The 18348-nt window shown below is 40.7% G+C and overlaps 1 protein-coding gene and 1 pseudogene across 13 annotated transcripts in view; both read right to left on the bottom strand.

The window, feature by feature from the left end:
• MAP2K5 (mitogen-activated protein kinase kinase 5) overlaps window positions 1–18348 on the bottom strand; it is a 268500-nt gene that overhangs the window by 59610 nt on the left and 190542 nt on the right. For 6 of the 13 annotated variants that reach the window (XM_070796959.1, XM_070796955.1, XM_070796966.1 and 3 more), the window contains 2 exons: window positions 4624–4650; window positions 4280–4312 (listed from right to left, as the gene is read on the bottom strand). In XM_070796959.1, coding sequence (XP_070653060.1) covers window positions 4280–4312; window positions 4624–4650 — 60 coding nt within the window. Of the gene's footprint in view, window positions 1–4279; window positions 4313–4623; window positions 4651–5182; window positions 5228–18348 lie in introns of all 13 variants that reach the window. The other 7 variants (XM_070796958.1, XM_070796965.1, XM_070796964.1 and 4 more) reach the window with 2 other exon arrangements.
• Window positions 123–1512, bottom strand: LOC109564710 (HIG1 domain family member 1A, mitochondrial pseudogene; annotated as a pseudogene).

Raw genomic sequence — 18348 nt, 5'->3', positions numbered from 1 at the left:
ATTTACCATCTTATCACCATGGAATGTAAATTCAGGTTAGGTGAGAATTCACAAGTACAACAAAGCATTCTGTGATATACCAAAGTTTGTATAATGTCTGACCAAACCAGCTTGCTCATCAATGACTTCCATTGTAGGGATTTTATTTAGTTGATGATACTTTTGGAGAAAATAAACATACTGCACACATTTAAAAAGTGTTTTTCATTTACCTTTGCATTAGCACTTAAAATACATGTTTCAAAATAATTTAAAATTATTCTAATATAACAGCAGCAAAATATAATTCTGCAATTACTAAAGAGCTAAAAGGGATCCACAAGTTAAGTTACTCTCGTGTTTATGATTCTAAAATAAATACTACTTCAAAGTGGCTCTGTTACCAGCTTTTTAGTTTTGGTTTAAAAACACACACAGACTTGCAGGGAGGTTTATAATGTTGTATTCCATGCACTGTTCTGAAAGGGTTCCTCAAGAGCCAACCAGCCCTTAAAACAGTACTCAGTTCACAAGGCCGTCAGAAAGTTACATTAACTGGGGTAAATAGGATTCCTACATTATATCAAAAGCATATGATATTCTGCAGCAACTGGGAGCATTTTCAGGATTGACATGTTGTCTTCTTTAGAACTAATTTCAACAGAAGAGTTTAAGAAGGTGGACAGGTACCACTATCAAGTGTATTTAAAAGTGACATGTTTCTTTTGTGCTGGTCTGACTCCCCTGAATGACCTAGCTAGTGAACTAGTCACCAGTAACCTGGTCACCAGGCAAATCAAGCCTGCAAGAAAGGAGACCAATTTTCAAATTACCATGTTCTTGTCTGACCCAAACAATTTATTTTCAGCATAAACATATAACCTCAATATGAGATGTCTAACTAAAGCAAGCACCACCAAGACGACCAAGACAGCATCTCCTCTTCTAAGGTTTAGGTTTCCCCCAGAATTCTTGATACAGGGAATAGCCCATACCAAGAGTCATTGCTCCCACAACAAAGCCTTGGGCTGCCACACGCATGTGGATCAGGTGAACAGACATTTTAGTATGTCCCCTGCTCTTCAATCTATATAATCCATATGCAACAATTGCTGCAAAACCTGCCATTCCAATGGGGACAAATGGTGCCTCTCTAGCTTTTTGGATAAGTTTAGATCCCTGATCTTCATCATATGAAGAAAGAGAAATATCTGTGTCGCTTGACATAGTGATTGAAGACTCTCAGACAACTTCAAGACGTTTCAGGTTCCTACCGTATTCTCAGAAACATTCTTTCTAAAAGCGCACATTTTCTCACTGATGTCAGAGCTTAAAGCAGTTATCAGTTACCTTGACAGTAAGGGCCCCCTTATCTCCCAAAGACATCAGATGGCCAAGGCAACACGACACACACAGACACACAAGACTGACAGCAAACTGCAGTACTTTACAACTCAGGCATTCAAGGACTTGCAGTGGACCTCGTTATAAGTTTTACAGTAAGAAGTTCTTTTGAGAGAAGCAACTTTGAGGCAAATACGGTGACTCTAAGACAGCACTCACATGCTGAGTTAGCCAGGTCCAAGCTGGATTTTTAAACTGCACCCCCCTCCCCCCGCCGCCCTCCTGGTTCTTTGGCTACCCTTCCAGTTCCTATTCTGTGGTTCAAATTTCATGTTCATGGCTCTTACTCCTCTGGTTTAACTTTTGGTGTCTTCTATCTGGATCTAAAATGGCTAACTCGCTTTGTCCCACAATTCCATCTCCTGACTCCCAACTCCTGAGGTTCACCCCTGGCTACTCTAGCACCACCTCCTATCCACATGATGTTGTTTTATTACTTCTTCATTCTTTGCCAGGCCATGCTAGGAGGTCAAGGGACAGCCACATAATAATAAATAAAGTACATTACACTGGGCTTTGCTTATTAGCTATTTTGTACATGACTCCAAATATACCCATCTTATCTGAATTACATTCCTTTGAGGGTGGTCCTTTTTGATTGTTAATTTTTTCCTAAGAGAAACAGTATAGGCTCATTGGAGAGCCATTTTATAATGGGGTATATTCCATACCCAAGGAGTAAGATGGTTCAAATCCTGGCTGGTTATACTGACTCAGAAATAGAAGCCCTAAATGTCAGATGTAAATGAAGATAGATAGTTAATTGTCCTCTGGGATCCACAAGGGCAGACTTAGCCATTGTATTAATAGAAGAGGTTCTCAAACTCTATTGTGCAAAATTACTTGGGAAGCTAGGAAAATGTAGATTCCTGGGCTCCGTTCCTAGAAGGTCAAATTCAGTGATTTAGGTCCAAGAGTCTGCATTTTAAACAACTGTCTTAGATAATCCTGATGTAGTTAGTCCTTGAACTACCCATACCCTTTGAGAAGCACTGTTTTACAGCAATGAGAAATCTAACAACCGTGGGACAAGCACAGTAATGAAAGGATCCCACCAAACCCTCCTTTCTTAGAAGCTATGACGCACCTTGCCTAAGGCAGGTCATCTGGCCAACTCATTCCTAATACTCTTATTACCAACCATCAGCTGGTTCCAAGATCAAGTTCCGTTTGTTTTAAAGATATATGTGAATTTCCCAAGTCTTCATAAAAAAAGATATCAATGTTTTTAGATAAAATGGGAATAGATGTCTCAAGTTACAGTTTTCTCTCACCTGAGGAAGAAGCACTATAAAGAAAAACATACTATTTAAGTTATAAGCTATTGTCCTTCATCACATAGACCTTCTCTCCTTAGAAAATCTCCCTATGATGATTTCAAAAGTCTCAAGACTTTGCCCAACTCAAACAAGTAAAATATTTTACATTTAATAGCAATCACTGCTACTTTAAATAAGGAATACAAATATCCATTTGATCCAGAAAATCTTCAAGTGAGCGCTCCAGCAATACCTGTATTATTGGAGAATATATCTGTACCTGAATGTTCTGATGCCCAAGAGTCTGGCAGACCAAGAACAGTAGAGCCCAGGAAATGTGGCAGGCTGCGCACTTGACTGGGTAGGCCAAATTTCCCGGGACACTTTCCTAAGCAATCCTGAAGGGGGAGCTCAGGAAAATCAGTTTAATTAGGAGAATTCTGATGGGGATGGGAGGCCTTCAGAATCTAAGATGACAGAAGACATTGATGAGCTGTTAGATCCAGGAGGTCTGTCTGATATTTGAGATAATGGGGCCTCCATTTGTTTCCGGATGGTGCCTTCATTTCTGCACTAACATGGTTTATGGCTTGCATGGGATATATGGACTGACTGATGCAGCCATTAAGGATGCTGGAGCCCATTCTTACTATTGTTGTGATATGTGTATGTGTTTTTTTCCTAGGAGGATCTTTATTTTTTCTCCCAAATCTCATAACTGGTTATACAGATGTTTAATTGAGAGGAATAATTATGAATTACGATTTTTTTTCTTTCAAACTTTCCTATCTGAAACATTTATCGCCTTCACTACAGGCATTTCAAATATTGTAAAATTAAAGTTTAAAAAATAAACACTGCTAGCAGGCGAGCCCAAGCCCAGAAAAACTGTTTCTACAAAACATCAATGTTTCTTAATTGGAATCGTGTATACCATAAGACTGCTAATTTACGGAAAAAAAGGAATTCAAAGTCAGAGTCAAAAGTAGAAAGCTGACTGAGAATGAAATTCAGGTAGCTTAACTCCATGAAGGCAAAGGGACAGTGAAACTTGATGGATAAGGATGATCAGAGGTAGGGTGACTTAACATGTGAGAATACCAGTTACAAGCACAAAAAGTCAGGAGTATGTTCAGGGGAAATGCCTAATGAGGAATTAAAGCTGAATTGTTGACCTAGAGCTTTTCAACGCTTTTGTCACTCTGCTATGCTTTGGGTAAGTAAAGCAAGGAGGACAAATTTTATCCAGCTTATTTCTGCTGTTCAACTCTGACCCTTGTCTACTGAATGACTTTAAATATCTGTTACAGAAAAAAAAAATGGTACCACTTTAATTTCCGGCTCCATCCCCATCTGGCCAGAGAGAGGATAAATTAATATTATCATGTTTCGTCTTTAGGGCTTCTGATACCCCCAAGGACCAGCCTGTAGGATAGTCTGTTTTGGCAGAGATCCTCAGCCGGCATCAGAAGAGCGGGATTCAGGACAAGGCCAGTTCACGTAACACAGCTCAGAGCCATACAACACAACTTGCTCTGAGGATGTTGGGCACTGTGCTTCATTAGGAAACAAAATATAAGCTTTCCACACCATTAGGAATGACTTTAGGAGTGAAAGCACATAAGACGATGCCTCACCTCATCAACAATGCACTGCAGAAGCTGGAGAGGCTGCAATGGGAAAGAAGAGAGGAAAAAGTATTAGCCTCTATGCAATATCTTTACAGTGGAGTGGAAAGAAAAAATCATTAATGCAATAAAATATAGCAAGATTAATCAACAACAGCAAACTCTTATAAAAACATTGATGCTCAGGATGTTCTATTATTTCTAATGGTACCTAATCTAATACAGGCAGTTAAAGGTTTGCATTTTCTTCAAAATGCAATTTGCTAAGTTTAAAACAAGGCATTCAAGCATGCAAAGGAAGCAGCCATCAGGAAAAAGAAAAGTGAATTTTTTTCTGAACTCATAAAGCTTACCATTAAAGATCCCTGGTTTTTCTGAATCTGAAAAAAGGCAATATGTAATTAGCATGTCATAATCAAAATGACTCACTTGGACACATTATGATCACTGAGAGAAAATTATTGCATTGCTGGTGGCAATTTGTGGGCATGTGTTAACACAATTTACATAATGAAAATACACAAATGTTAATAGCTCGCTTCTCATTTATAGGCGAAAGTCAGCAGAATGTTAATTTCACACAACACTTTTTAGTACCCTCCAGGTTGTATTAGAATAGGGAGAAAAACCATAATCCATTTCAAAAGGCTGTTTACGATTCAGATATAAATAATGTTTTATATTGCTAGATTGTGAACACTGGGCTTAATGTTGCAATCATTGCTAATGTTATGAAGCTCACTCTTTTTAAATTAAAAACCGATTTATTTAAAATTGAAATTAAATCATAGTCAGAAATTAGAATTTTGGATTCCTGCCAGTGTCTGCTCACAATCCCCTATTTTGTGAAGAAAACTTTAATTATGTGGTTGAAGTATTTGCCTCTGACTCAAGAGTGGGTGAGGACTCCACCTTTTCCAAAGTTCCTCCAGCCTGTTTCCAGGGCAGCAATGCTTTCTGGGAAAATCAAATGCACACAAGTTTTAACACTGCTTTTTAGGGGAAGAGAGCTGAGTCAAAGAGGAATGCCTGTTCTGGAGGCAGGATGCTCACTCAGCTAACACCGATAAACCACATCTCTTAGAAAGTCACTAAATTAATAAAACATCCACTTAGTAGTTAAAGTATTAAACTCTTAAGTGTCCCTCCTCCTCCAACCACCCCCCTAAAAAAACTGCCTTACAGTTACTACAAACTCAATGCAAATGGAGTCCCAGGTATTAGTTTTCCTAAGGAGGAAAATTTCAGGGCTTATATGTAATTACTGAGGGGTCAGTTATTTGCTGGGATAGACTGTGCTTTAACAAGCTGGTAAAATATAGGTAAATTAATTAATAGTTCCTTATATGCTTTTAATGGTGCCTTTAAAAGTTCTTTCACATACACATTATCATTAGATTGCACAACCATCCTGAGTCTGGCAAGGATGGTCATCTCTACTCTATGATGGGAAAAACTGGGCCTCCCAGAGGTTGGGACAGGCCCAAGGCCTCAGGATCTGGCTGTGGTTGTTCTGGGGCCTCTCCCATGCTCCCTTCTTTCCAGCATCATATCCGCCTACATCACAGCATTCCTTAAAAACAACTGGATTCACATGTGTTTATATTTGGCATGGTAAAGTTGATAAATTATCAGTTTGGGCACACGGGTTCTTCTCAACTGGACTGTTAAGCTTCTCCAGGGCAGAAGCCATATTTCTTCATTTCTTTTGCATCCCTATGGCTGGTCAGCAGACCCTCCCACCCAGTGCTTGAGTGTTTTAAAAAGTGCTTTCCCATGTGTTATCTTAACTGAACATGGTATCCTCTCTTTCCTGCTCTTGGCTCCGCATCATGCCCTCCCCAGGCACAACTCCCTGAAACTTCCATCTGAGGTGGATTGGGTCTTAGTCTACTTTGGTAGTTCCTACTGAATACTGTCGTGAATTACTGTGCCTTCTTATTCCTCTAGTCAGTGTGTTCTTCTGTATAAGGATCTGCAGGGAAATGTTTACATTAAAAAGGAATACAGCTCTTAACTAGCACCTTGGAGTGGTTAGGATTTTAGTAAAAAGCCACAGCACCTTTAAAAACATCATGAAAACCCCAGGCAAATTCTCCTATGAGATATCTTTGGTGCTTGCTTTTACAGTTGGTCCTTGAACGACATGGGTTTGAAATGTGCAGGCCCACTTACACGAGGCTAGTTTTCATTAGTAAATACTACAGCACTCAATGGTTCATGGTTGGTTGAATCCATGGATGTGAAGGAACCTCAGATATTCAGACATGGGGGGCCAACTAAACTAAACCCAGATGAACCCCTTCGTTGTTCAAGGGCCAACTGTAGTTTTTAAAGTACACATAGATTACCCATGCCCCCAGCATTCTTAGTGAGATATATCTACTTCCAACAAGAGTTATTTGTAATGAACACAGAATGAGAAAACCATTTTTGACATCAAAGACAATGTTTTTCCACAAATTTCCAGCAGTCAGGGGGATTACAAATTCTCCAAGGAAAACATTTTAAGTGATATGTTTCAAAATGAATTCAGCGATGGATTGTGAGACATGGTTTCCAGGAACATCCATTGTGTGAACTAAATGGAATTTTCTTCATAGACTGAGACCTAGGAAGAAGTCTCCACCTTGCCCTATTCTTTGGGTTAAAAGCATGGTTTAAGACCACTTAAAACTGTACTCTTTTAACGTTTTCTCTTTACTACAAGAAAAGGAGAAATAGCAATATCAAAAGTCTGTTTTATGATCTTGTAACCATACTGTTTCGCCCAGGTTTTTAAAGAGAGACATTGTTACCAAGTTTTATTGTACGGTTTTGATAGCAACATATTATATGAAATCATCTTCATAAATTTTGTATTAAGGTAGCAGTGCCAGTACCTGAAATTGATTCAAAATGCTTAAGATACTCAATTACTTTTTAACACTGTTACACAATGCAGTGACTTATATCTTCTATTTCACAAGAATCTGATGATGCAACATCATTGTAATTGATTCATTTTCTCAATTAAATAAAGCTACTGTGCTTTTTTTATATGAATGCCACATAGACCATAGAGTTAGATGTATTATCTCCTTTCTCTGTCTCAGATACATGGCCTTAAATGCTATATTCTGTTCCTCTGTTAATTCCACCAGAAAATTTAACGCCAGGGTCATATTTTTCAAATTCTGAAGTGCCATGTACTTGGCTGTATTTATATTAGGCGTATTTTTCACTGCTAAACTCTTTGTTGTTTACCTTTTTCAAGATCACATTACTGTACAGGCGCGGCAACCATAAAACAGACCCAAACAGAGGCAACCTCCAGTCACTGCTTCTGCGTTTGCACACAGTTCATGAAAAAGCGAAGCCCCTGATTTTATAGCACATTAAAAGGGGTACTAAGGGTTCTCAATATAAAATGTTAGCTTCGTGAATGCCTCTCTTTATTCTGGGTCTGCCTTCCAAATGCTTAGCTCCGAGAGCAGAGTTCAGAGGGACACAATAACATTGTTAGGGCTGATGTACTGCCTGTACCTCCCAACATATGAGATGCTGTTTATAACTTAACTTGTCCAAGTCCGCCTTCCTGCCTACACATTTTGCTCATACTGAGTTTTCCATGTCTAACTAATAATTGGGGACAAAGAACAGAACGATAATTGTTCCAGTCATAGACTTTGCTTATCAGTTTCTAGAACCAGCAGCATTTTGAAACACTAGTTAGATAAACCTCTCCTTTCTTCTGGGCATAGCTTTTTTTTTTTCTGTTCATCAGCTATTAGATCCAAGATTTTAAGCTACACTAACAGGGGATGCCTCATTCTAACATAAGACAGACCTTTATGTGTCTAAATGAGGAAGAATGACTTCACAACAGGCAGGCCTAAATATCAGTTGGGTCTTATATTTCCTTGAGAGGACCATACAGCTGGCAATTTAAAAAGGTCCTGTAATATGACCTGTGAATCTGGAAAATGAACCTGGAAAGGAAATTACCGATGCAAAAGTTTACTTATGGGGCCTCAATTATTTAGTCAATGACTCTGGTGATAAAAAAGCAACTTTGGAAGGTTCTCATTATGCTTCTGTCTCTGGAGAGGTACTTTTTACACACACGATGGTAGACAGACCTTGCTACCAGCCCTTTTACATTATATTCAGAAGCACAATCAGAAAACTAAAATGAATCCACCTATGGAACTTAGAGAAGATACCAGCTTGAGCTTTCATTTTCTCTTTTACTCTCTGAAATTATGGCTTGCCCTGCAGCTCTTGTCGGAGAGATTTATATGTGACCTGGGTCAGATCTTCCAATATCAGTTGACAAATTTTCTCTTTACATATTTACTGCTTTTCAAGCTTGTGTTATTTTCTCTTAAATAGCGAGAAAAAAAAAAGAAATATAAAATTAAATCATACGGCTGGAATTTTAAAAGAATACCGTTTTTATCTGTTGTGCTCCTGGTATCACATTCTAGCTTTTGATGCTGAACTCTATTCTCTTTTTAAACGTCAAATTTTAAGAACTGTAGTTATTTTGCAAGGGCTCTCTTTTCAAATCAGATGCACTAAGCTAGAACTCTGGCTAAATATTAACATAAACAAGTATTATAGCAAACAGATTTTATATTCTAAATGAAGAAAGACGACCCATTTTTTTTTTTTTTTTTAAATAGATGGGGACCTCTGAGACCTAGTTTAATCTACTCATTTTGCTGTTAGGGAAACTGAGGCTCAGAGGGGAAAAGTGCCCAAGGTCACCGAACCTGGCTTAGAATTGACTGCTGACTCATGAGGCAACTAGTAAGGGAGGGGGAATGCATAAGCTTTGGAATCAGAAAGATTCCTGGAATTCCTGTCTGATTCTCATGGCTTCAGAAGCTCCCTCCTTTCACTAGGCTTAGGGCTCTTGTCTAGAAAAGATAAGCTAGAGGAGCCCAAGCATCCATCCCGCCCCTGGAGTCTCCCACTCAGGCACAGATGTTTTTCCTACTGGAGGGTGAACTAACACAGACATTCGGTCTGACTATACCTGGTATTGTGCTGAGTGCTGAAACGGAGTCGCATCACCTCCAACCCATCAGAAATTGTAAAAACAAAAAGTGCCCAAATCTCAAAAAGCCCTCAGAGAGAGAGAAAAATATCACTTTCACATGACCACAAACTGAATTGTTATTGCTGTTGCTGAGTTGCTGAGTCCTGTCTGACTCTTTGTGACCCCATGGACTGTAGACCATCAGGCTCCTTTGTCCATAGGATTTTCCAGGCAAGAATACTGGAGTGGGTTGCCCATTTCCTTTCCAGGGGATCTTCTTGACCTAGGGATCTGACCTGCTCTCCTGTATTGCAGGCAGATTCTTTACCTCCAAGCCACCAGGGGAATCCCTTACAAACTGAATACACAATGCTTGGTAACTTAAAATAAAAGTGCCTAAACAAAGTGCTGGTTTTTTTGAGAAGGAACAGGACAAAATTTACCCTAGTTAACTGTAAATGGGAATCTTGGCAAACTGATATTTTCAGATTAACTGAATGTATTATGAGATAAAATAAACGAATAAAACATATTATTTCTAGCAATATAAAATGAACAAATATAGTTCACTTGTGCTCTATCTCCCCTATTCATCAATCTCTGTCCTTGTTCAAGCTCTAATCATGCCTGTGAATCTATCAGCATAGCTTGTTAGGACAAAACAAAACAAAAACAAAAAGTAAGTTATATCACTTATTTAAATACAAATAAATGACTTAAACATGAGTGATAAGAGGACTCAGTGAGGGGTCACTCAGTAAAGTATAAGAGGTCACTGTGATCCCCGTGTCCTAAGATCCACTCACTGGCACGCTCTCCCTGCCTCACACCCTGAACTTGGGCCAGGGTGCTGCATTCTGGAGTGACCAGTTTTGAAAAGTTCAAAATAGATATCCCTGAATTTGACAAACAGTTGGGGCCGACAGAAAGGCTCTAAGGTGCCTAGAGGAGGGCACAGCTCAGATGGGACCAGGCAGAAAATCATCACAGCCATAAATTAGATCACTTGGCTCTTACTGCGTCCCGAGCATCAAGGACAACGCATTTCCACACGACACACAACAGCTGGAGCAGCAAGGTGCAGCGCAGCCACTATTCACGTGCCGGGTCTGCCGGTCAGCGGGCGGGAAGAAAAGGACCTGACGGCCTGTGCTCTTTTATCCCTTGTGTATTTAAAACTGACACAGCTCATGTCCTCCCCTACCCAGGGGTGCAGGAGCCAGAGTCAATCATTTCCGGGGCAAATAAATGAGAATTTCAATATTCAGACCTAAATTCTGTGAGAAAAGCAGGAGCTGAGAATCACAATTCAACATGACAAATGTGAGCTGCAAAAACCAACTTTTTCCCTCACAGTACAAGGTCTGGCCGAGGAGTCCATTGAGTACTTCCGTTTCAAAGAAGATCTGAGATGTCTGCTACATCAAACTGTTTTCTTTGCTACAAAAAAAGGTGTGGTCTTAGTTTAAGAATATCTGTTCTCTGTGTGTGGGGGGGGGGAGGGGAAGGAGGAGGTGTTGCTTTTTCTGAGAAAGGCCTTTGACCATTCTACTTTTTATGGTCAAATAAATCTGCTATCAGTTCAGTTCAGTCGCTCAGTCGTGTCTGACTCTTTGCGACCCCATGAACCACAGCACGCCAGGCCTCCCTGTCCATCACCAACTCCCGGAATTCACCCAAACTCATGTACATTGAGTCGGTGATGCCATCCAACCATCTCACCCTCTGTCATTCCCTTCTTCTCCTGCCCTCAATCTTTCCTAGCATCCGGGTCTTTTCTAAGGAGTCAGCTCTTCGCATCAGGTGGCCACACTATTGGAGTTTCAGCTTCAACATCACCCCTTCCAATGAACACCCAGGACTGATCTCCTTTAGGATGGACTGGTTGGATCTCCTTGCAGTCCAAGGGACTCTCAAGAGTCTTCTCCAACACCACAGTTCAAAAGCATCAATTCTTCGGCGCTCAGCTTTCTTAATAGTCAAACTCTCACATCCATACATGACTACTGGAAAAACCATAGCCTTGACTAGATGGACCTTTGTTGGCAAAGTAATGTCTCTGCTTTTGAATATGCTATCTAGGTTGGTCCTAACTTTCCTTCCAAGGAGTAAGCGTCTTTTAATTTCATGGCTGCAGTCACCATCTGCAGTGATTTTAGAGCCCCCAAAATCAAAGTCTGACACTGTTTCCACTGTTTCCCCATCTATTTCCCATGAAGTGATGGGACCAGATGCCATGATCTTCGTTAGTGTGGCAAAATATCTGAAAGGGTTTTTCATTAGGATGCATCTCTATTAGGTTAAATCCTCCACATGCCACAGAATCCAGAACGCTGTTAGAGGTCACCTAGTCTAATTCCTTGTTTCACGTAGAAATTAGCTTTATAATTTTTCTGACAGACAGCCATCCTGTCTTTGCTTGAAGACTTCCAGTGCCAGGATTCCAATGATTCTATCTTGGGTAGCTTGAATTGTTAGGAAATTTGTTCTTATTCTGAGTTCAAATATGTCTTCCTATAAGATAGGATCATGGTCTGGAGCTGCAGTGATTAAGTCTAAAGACAGCTTTTCACATATTTCAAAACGGCTGTCATGTCTTAACAATGTTTTCTTTCCTCAACAAACATCCCATTTTCTTCCTAGGGTCATTTGCTATCTTTGGCTGGCCTCTATCCTTCTCCCTTCCATTAGTAATGGCATGCCAACAAACATCCCCTTGTCTCTAAGTAACCCATGAGCTTCATGGGAAGATGACTTCAACCCCAGCTTTAGAGGTGGGGCATGTAGCCCAGTCTTAAATTAGTCGGCATCGCCTACACGCCCCAAGTTCAGAGAGTTAAACTGGTCCAATCAAACTGAAACCTACTGCCTCTGGCTGCTTGAGGGGAAAAAGACCTGCTCTTCCCGTCTAAACTGAAAAGCAGGTCACCTCAGAAGCTCTATAGTCATTCTTGGTCTGTGAAGGCAGAAGCCTACTAAGGTCAGAGCCCAAAGTGAACTACTGGATAAGGTTCTACCTAAAACCAGCAATACTTAGCTTTTCGGTCATGTATTTCAATAAATTTCCCCTGTGACCGAGGCAACTTTGAGCTGGGTTTTCTGTGACCTGAACCAGAAACTTCTGGAAGAATCACCCAGGCATGATTTCACATTCTCCACTGAAGCTACCTTTCTCTGAATGTGGTGCTGTACAGGCACATTCCTCATAAAGTGCAATGCCTATGCCTGAACACATACCTTGCACTGGCTTAGATCACCTGATTGTGGACACTGTACTTGGTAGAATCTCACAGAGGCTACAAGGGTATTCACATTTTTGATAGCCATATCACATAGTTGGCTCAATGGAGCGAAACAGAGAAATGTATAGGTTTTGGGCTGGAAAAAAAATTACTTCTTTCTTGTACTCTTCTATTTCTTATCTGTTTCATACTGATAGAGTATTTGAGAGTCAAAATGAGCAGATGATTAAACTAATTACAGCATCTAGACAAGTCTGATGAAGTTTCTACCTGTGGTCTTTCCCTTGTAACTGACAGAAAATGCATTAGTCTTTCATTTGGCTGAAGGAGACTCATAGACTTGGTGTCTGAAAGCCACCCAAAAGGTTCTTTAATCTGACCCTGCTTCCACCCCATCTGACTCTTGAATCCTTCCATCATTACACCCCGGCTGATCGGGTTTCTGTTTGAATACGTACAGTAATGGGGAGTCCGCGCATTTTCTGACTGCCCATCCTACCTCCTATTCCAGTTCTATCCTCCTAACATTGCAAATCCACATCCTTTTTTTACAGAGAATCCTCAAATATCTGAAGACAAATATTGAGTCTCCTTGGAAGGCTTTATTCTTCAGGTATTGATGCTGCGAGGGCAGAGTGGAAGTATGGACAATGGAAGGTGATGAAATTATTAATTTAAAGCCTAAGTATGTGAACTGATTCTTAGTTTCTTCTGATTCTAAAACATGCTATGCCAACATGTAAAAAAGTAAAATTAGACTGAATTATCAATTCATATGTGTGTATGAAGATCTTACTGCCAGTCACTTTACGAGACTCTAGGACCAAGATGATGGGTAAGATATGTACTTGCTGGCCCACAAAAACAAAGGGACTCTTTAAGTTCCCTGAAACTTAGCGGCAGAGGTGAGACTTAAGCACAGGGCGTACACTCACCTCTGTATGCCACTGAATATTTGTATGAAATATAGTTCGATGGATTCAGGATGCTGTAAATCTCTAAGACAGCTTCCCCATGAGGCCCACAACAAGTCATGTTTTCAGGTATTGCAAGGAAGGTTTTCTTTGTGAGCTAAGACTCCACATATTGCTCCTTAAACAAACAAACAAACAAAAAACCCAAACAAATATGATATATCTGACAACATGGTTTGGCCTGCTGAGATTCTGAGATAAGCTGTAATTGCAGCCAATACGTGGTTCTTACGGGATTAGGAAAGAAAAGAAAACCTTGAAATACAGTCACACATAACCATGTCAATTAACGAATGCCTTATTGGCGTGACTGTAAATTCAAAATAGATTTAAAGAGAAGAAGTCATAGATTTAGAATGAACTAAAGAAAGCTTGACTTCTGTTTCAGAGTTTTGGTTCACACCTCTCATATTTTGATATAGGCAAAATAAAGTTTCAATAAATTTTAAGAGAGGATATAGGAGATGGGGATGAGAAAGGTGGCTGAAGGTGTGGAAAGAGGAGGAAACTGCTCATACAAGATGAAAGCAGGGACTTCCCTGGTGGTCCAGTGGTTAAGGTAAGACTCTGTGCTTCTAATGCAGAGGACATGGGTTCGATCCTTGGCTGGGGAGGTAAGGTCCCACATGTCATGTAGTGTGGTAAAAAAAATAAAAATAAAAAAATGAAAGGAGACCACAGATGTATCTACCCCAGCATTTTTCAGTCCTTGTTTGCCAAATGTTGTATGAGCCACTGGGCAGAGACCATATACTGACAATGATTTAACTTGTTATTCGCTGGGTGTGTTGCTTGCTGTGCCCCGGTCACCTCTGCTCTGAGTCACTGAACATTTCCAGTTGGCTACCAAGGAGGTACAGGGCTGTCCAAAGCGCAGGGGCTGCAGGGAGACCTTTAGATGGGAACGTTCTTTTGTTTACTGTACTTTACCAAACTAGTCAAGGTCTCCTCATGCCCAGAATGATGCTCTCTGAACTTCTAAACAGGAAATAAAACAAACTCCATTACCATCTTTGGTCTTTCTCTCCTCATCTGAGCTTCCTTCCTCATAAGACTGTCACATTCCCCAGCCTTCCTTGCCCTCTCTACATGGTGGTCACCACCTATAGACCCTGACAGTGTATAGCATAAGAGGCCACACTTGGTTCTAATTGGTTGCCTTAGGTTCCCTCGATACCTTGGCTCTGTGCATAAACAGACAACTGCCTCCTCTCCTAGCTTCTAGCAGTCACTGTGACCCTTCTTTCCACCTGGTGTGTCCTGGGCAATCTCCAGGCTTAAATCGAATCAGCTCTTTGCTCCTTTTAGGCAACTCATTGATTTTTTAATGAACTTAGCTTGTCTGTTTCATTGGCAGTAAAGAGGGTTGGGTTCTGAGCATCACTAACATTTTAGTTGAGGAAGAATTCCCAAGCCCCCAGGCATTAATCCAGAACTGTTAAACATCTAAAAAGTAATCTGTACTCAAACAAAGCTTGGCCAGGCCTGCCCCCCTTTTAACTTGGATGCCAATGAGCCCCTCGCTCCAAATCTACCTAAGTTTTCTATACTGAATGTTGTTAAATAAAACACTGGAGTACAATAAAAGCTGATGTCTTTGCCCGTTGTTGCTGCTGTTACTGCTGCTGTTGAGGACCACTTTCCCTCCAGGGATCCGTATCCATCAGCAATTACCTAGCAGGTATGGAGCATCCTAGGACAGTAATTTCCATCTCTGAAGACACGCCTGTTGGAGGCAGTACCTGAGTGGATGGGTGTGTAAAATAAGGATAGCCATTTGGGCTCAAAGACCCTGGGTGCCTTTTCTCACTTTCTCCCTGCACCCCAGCCCTCCAGAGTGGGAGACAGTCTGATTCTGTTGCCAAATATCTGGTAATCATCAGTGAGTCATTTAACAGCTATGGACCCCCATGTTCTCCTCTGTAAAGTAAATGAGTTGGACTAGACCATTGTAAGATCGCCTCACATCCTGCAATTCTATGCTACCATTAAGTAGCACCAATGAAACCAAAGGGGGAAAAAATGACCGGCTTTCTAGACCACAAGTCTCAGAAGGAAAGAAGGCAGTGACGTCACTCGTAAAAGCCAGACTGGGCACCAAATTCTCTACTTCAAGCTTCAATTCTATTTCTGGGCTAAACTGCTTATTTAAAAATTGTAGAAGAATAATGGTCCCCAGTTATTGAATTAAAAATTACTATATTCTGCATATAATTCTATATATTAATGACTGATTGTTAATGATAGATTATAACTGAAAAAAGAAAGACTGTAAAGGAAGGCTCTTATGGGATCAGAAAAGTAATTCATTTTAGTCCTACCTGGAGTGAGACATGGTCATATATTTTCAGAGCTACGTGGGTAAATCCCTAAAGTACTTTCTGAAAATATAAATAATACTAATATTACCTTGCTCTTGTTTACCAACTTATATTTTTCAAAGGGCTCTCTTAGGTATTAGGTCATTTGATCATGACAACCCCCCCAACTCCCCAGCAGTCTAGCCAAGTCAAATTCATAAAGGGTGGCAGAGAACCCCTTAGAGGCATGTGCCAACTGACTGTAGGCTAAGTGCTCAGTCATATCTGACTTTTTGTGACAGGGACTGTAGCCCACCAGGCTTCTCTGTCTATGGGATTTCCCAGGCAAGAATACTGGCATGGGTTGCCATGCCCTCTTCCAGGGGATCTTCCTGACCCAGGGACTGAATCCACATCTCTTGTGTCTCCTGCATTGGCAGGCAGGTTCTTTACCACTAGCACCACCTGGGAAGTCTGGACCTTAGGGGTAGAAACCTTAAAATGCAATGATTTCTAGATTTACCTGGAGTCCAGTGGTTAAGAACCTGCCTGCTAATGCAGGGGACATGGGTTCGATCCCTCATCCAGGAAGATTCCACATGCCTCAGAGAAATGAAAGCCCATGCGCCATAACTACTGAGCCCATGCTCTAGAGCCCTTGAGCCATAACTACCGAACCTGCGTGCAGCAACTATTGAAGCCTGTGCTCTGTAATAAGGGAAGCCCCTGCAAGAAGAAGCCCATGTACCAAAACAAAGAGTAGCCCCTACTCCCTGCAACTAGAGAATGCCCTCACCCAGCAATGAAGACCCAGCACAGACAAAAATTCAAAATAAATGAGTAAAAATTTTAAAAATGTAATGATTTCTGACCTCAGATTGGTTCTCAGTCATCTCAAAGGGAGTCATGAAATTCTCAAGCCCAAGTTCATGATCTGGATCTGCTACATGTGCTGGCTCCATCCTGATACAGTACCTCTCTCCTCTGTCATTCTTCCCTCCCCTTCTTACTTCTTTCCCTCCTTGTGTTGTTTTAGAGGTCATCTAAGGAAATTCCCAAACTATGAGGGAGATCAAAGTAATAGCAGCAGTAGTGAACTTACTGAGTTGAAGTACTGCAAGGAAACCAAGTACAACATGCTGTGTCAGACCTTTATCTTAAGGATAGAGAAAATGACTCTCTTGACTAGAATGCCTGGAGTTCTTTTCCATCCTTCTAGCCTTAGAGCCTCGGGAGAAGGCAATGGCACCCCACTCCAGTACTGTTGCCCGGAAAATCCCATGGATGGAGGAGCCTGGTGGGCCACAGTCCATGGTGTTGCTAAGAGTCAGACACGACTGAGCGACTTCACTTTCACTTTCCACTTTCATGCACTGGAGAAGGAAATGGCAACCCACTCCAGTGTTCTTGCCTGGAGAATCCCATGGACAGAGAAGCCTGGTAGGCTGCAGTCCATGGGGTCGCACAGAGTCGGACACGACTGAAGCGACTTAGCAGCAACAGCCTTAGAGCCTCAGCTCAAGCATCATCCACCCTGTGAAGCCGTGGCTTCCTCAAGTGAGCTGACCTCTGACTCGTTAGGCTGGAGCACACCATCTCCTGTAGGGTTCCTTTTATATCAACTGCCATTGATTTATGTTCTTCCTGCCCACTGCATTAGATGCTTTGATAGCAGGGACAACGTATTTCATTTCTCTACTCCCAGTGCTTAGCACAGTGCCTGGACAGAGTAGATGCTCAGTGACAAATACGTGTTCAAGAAAACTGAAATGTATGTCATAAAATAGTTTAGTAGGTGCTATAGAAACAAGCCAACATTGGGTTAGTGCCTTAAAAAAAAACAAAGACAGGAATCACTAACCTAGCTGAGGTATTAACAAGTAATTTATCTTGAAAGTTTCACATTTCTAAGCTACCCACATTTGGGGGATGATTTCTCTTCCATTTCTGCTCTATCTTAAAGATATACTGGGAACCCACCTCCCGTCTTCAGGATAGGCTAAGCAAATAAAATTATGAAATATCTTTATAAGTATGAAATAGGCATTGGGAGAAAAATTTGACAGAGGCAATTTAAAAATTCCTGGGAAGAAGCAAATGTGCATCAGCAAACATCTTCATATCACTTAAATTTCACCTCTGCATTTATGGAACATAAAATCTGATTTTATGGCTTCAAATGTCAGTATATTTTAAATGTCTATATCCTAAATAGTGAGGGTGAAAATAAACAATGAATTAAAACATGTAAGCTAGAAATCTGTTTGAAAAAATAAAACTGCACACATATCACTCTTTTGGACTCTTGCCAATTAAAGGTTATAATTTGAAGTTGGGGTAATTACCCCCTGCTACTTTTCTCTTTGACTAGAGATCTCACAGAAAAAACTGGATACTTAAATTTACTAAAATCCTTTACGTTCAAATTCAAAAAGTTCATGCAACAAAGGATAGATTCTGAACACCTCTTTTCAAAAAAGGCAAGCTTTTTAGGTTTAATTTTGCAATATTAGGTTGGTCTAGATGTAATCAGTAT

This window comes from Bos indicus, chromosome 10 (genome assembly GCF_029378745.1).
Source record: "Bos indicus isolate NIAB-ARS_2022 breed Sahiwal x Tharparkar chromosome 10, NIAB-ARS_B.indTharparkar_mat_pri_1.0, whole genome shotgun sequence".
Classification (NCBI taxonomy): domain Eukaryota; kingdom Metazoa; phylum Chordata; class Mammalia; order Artiodactyla; family Bovidae; genus Bos; species Bos indicus.
This window is presented reverse-complemented; position numbering and strand designations above follow the sequence as displayed.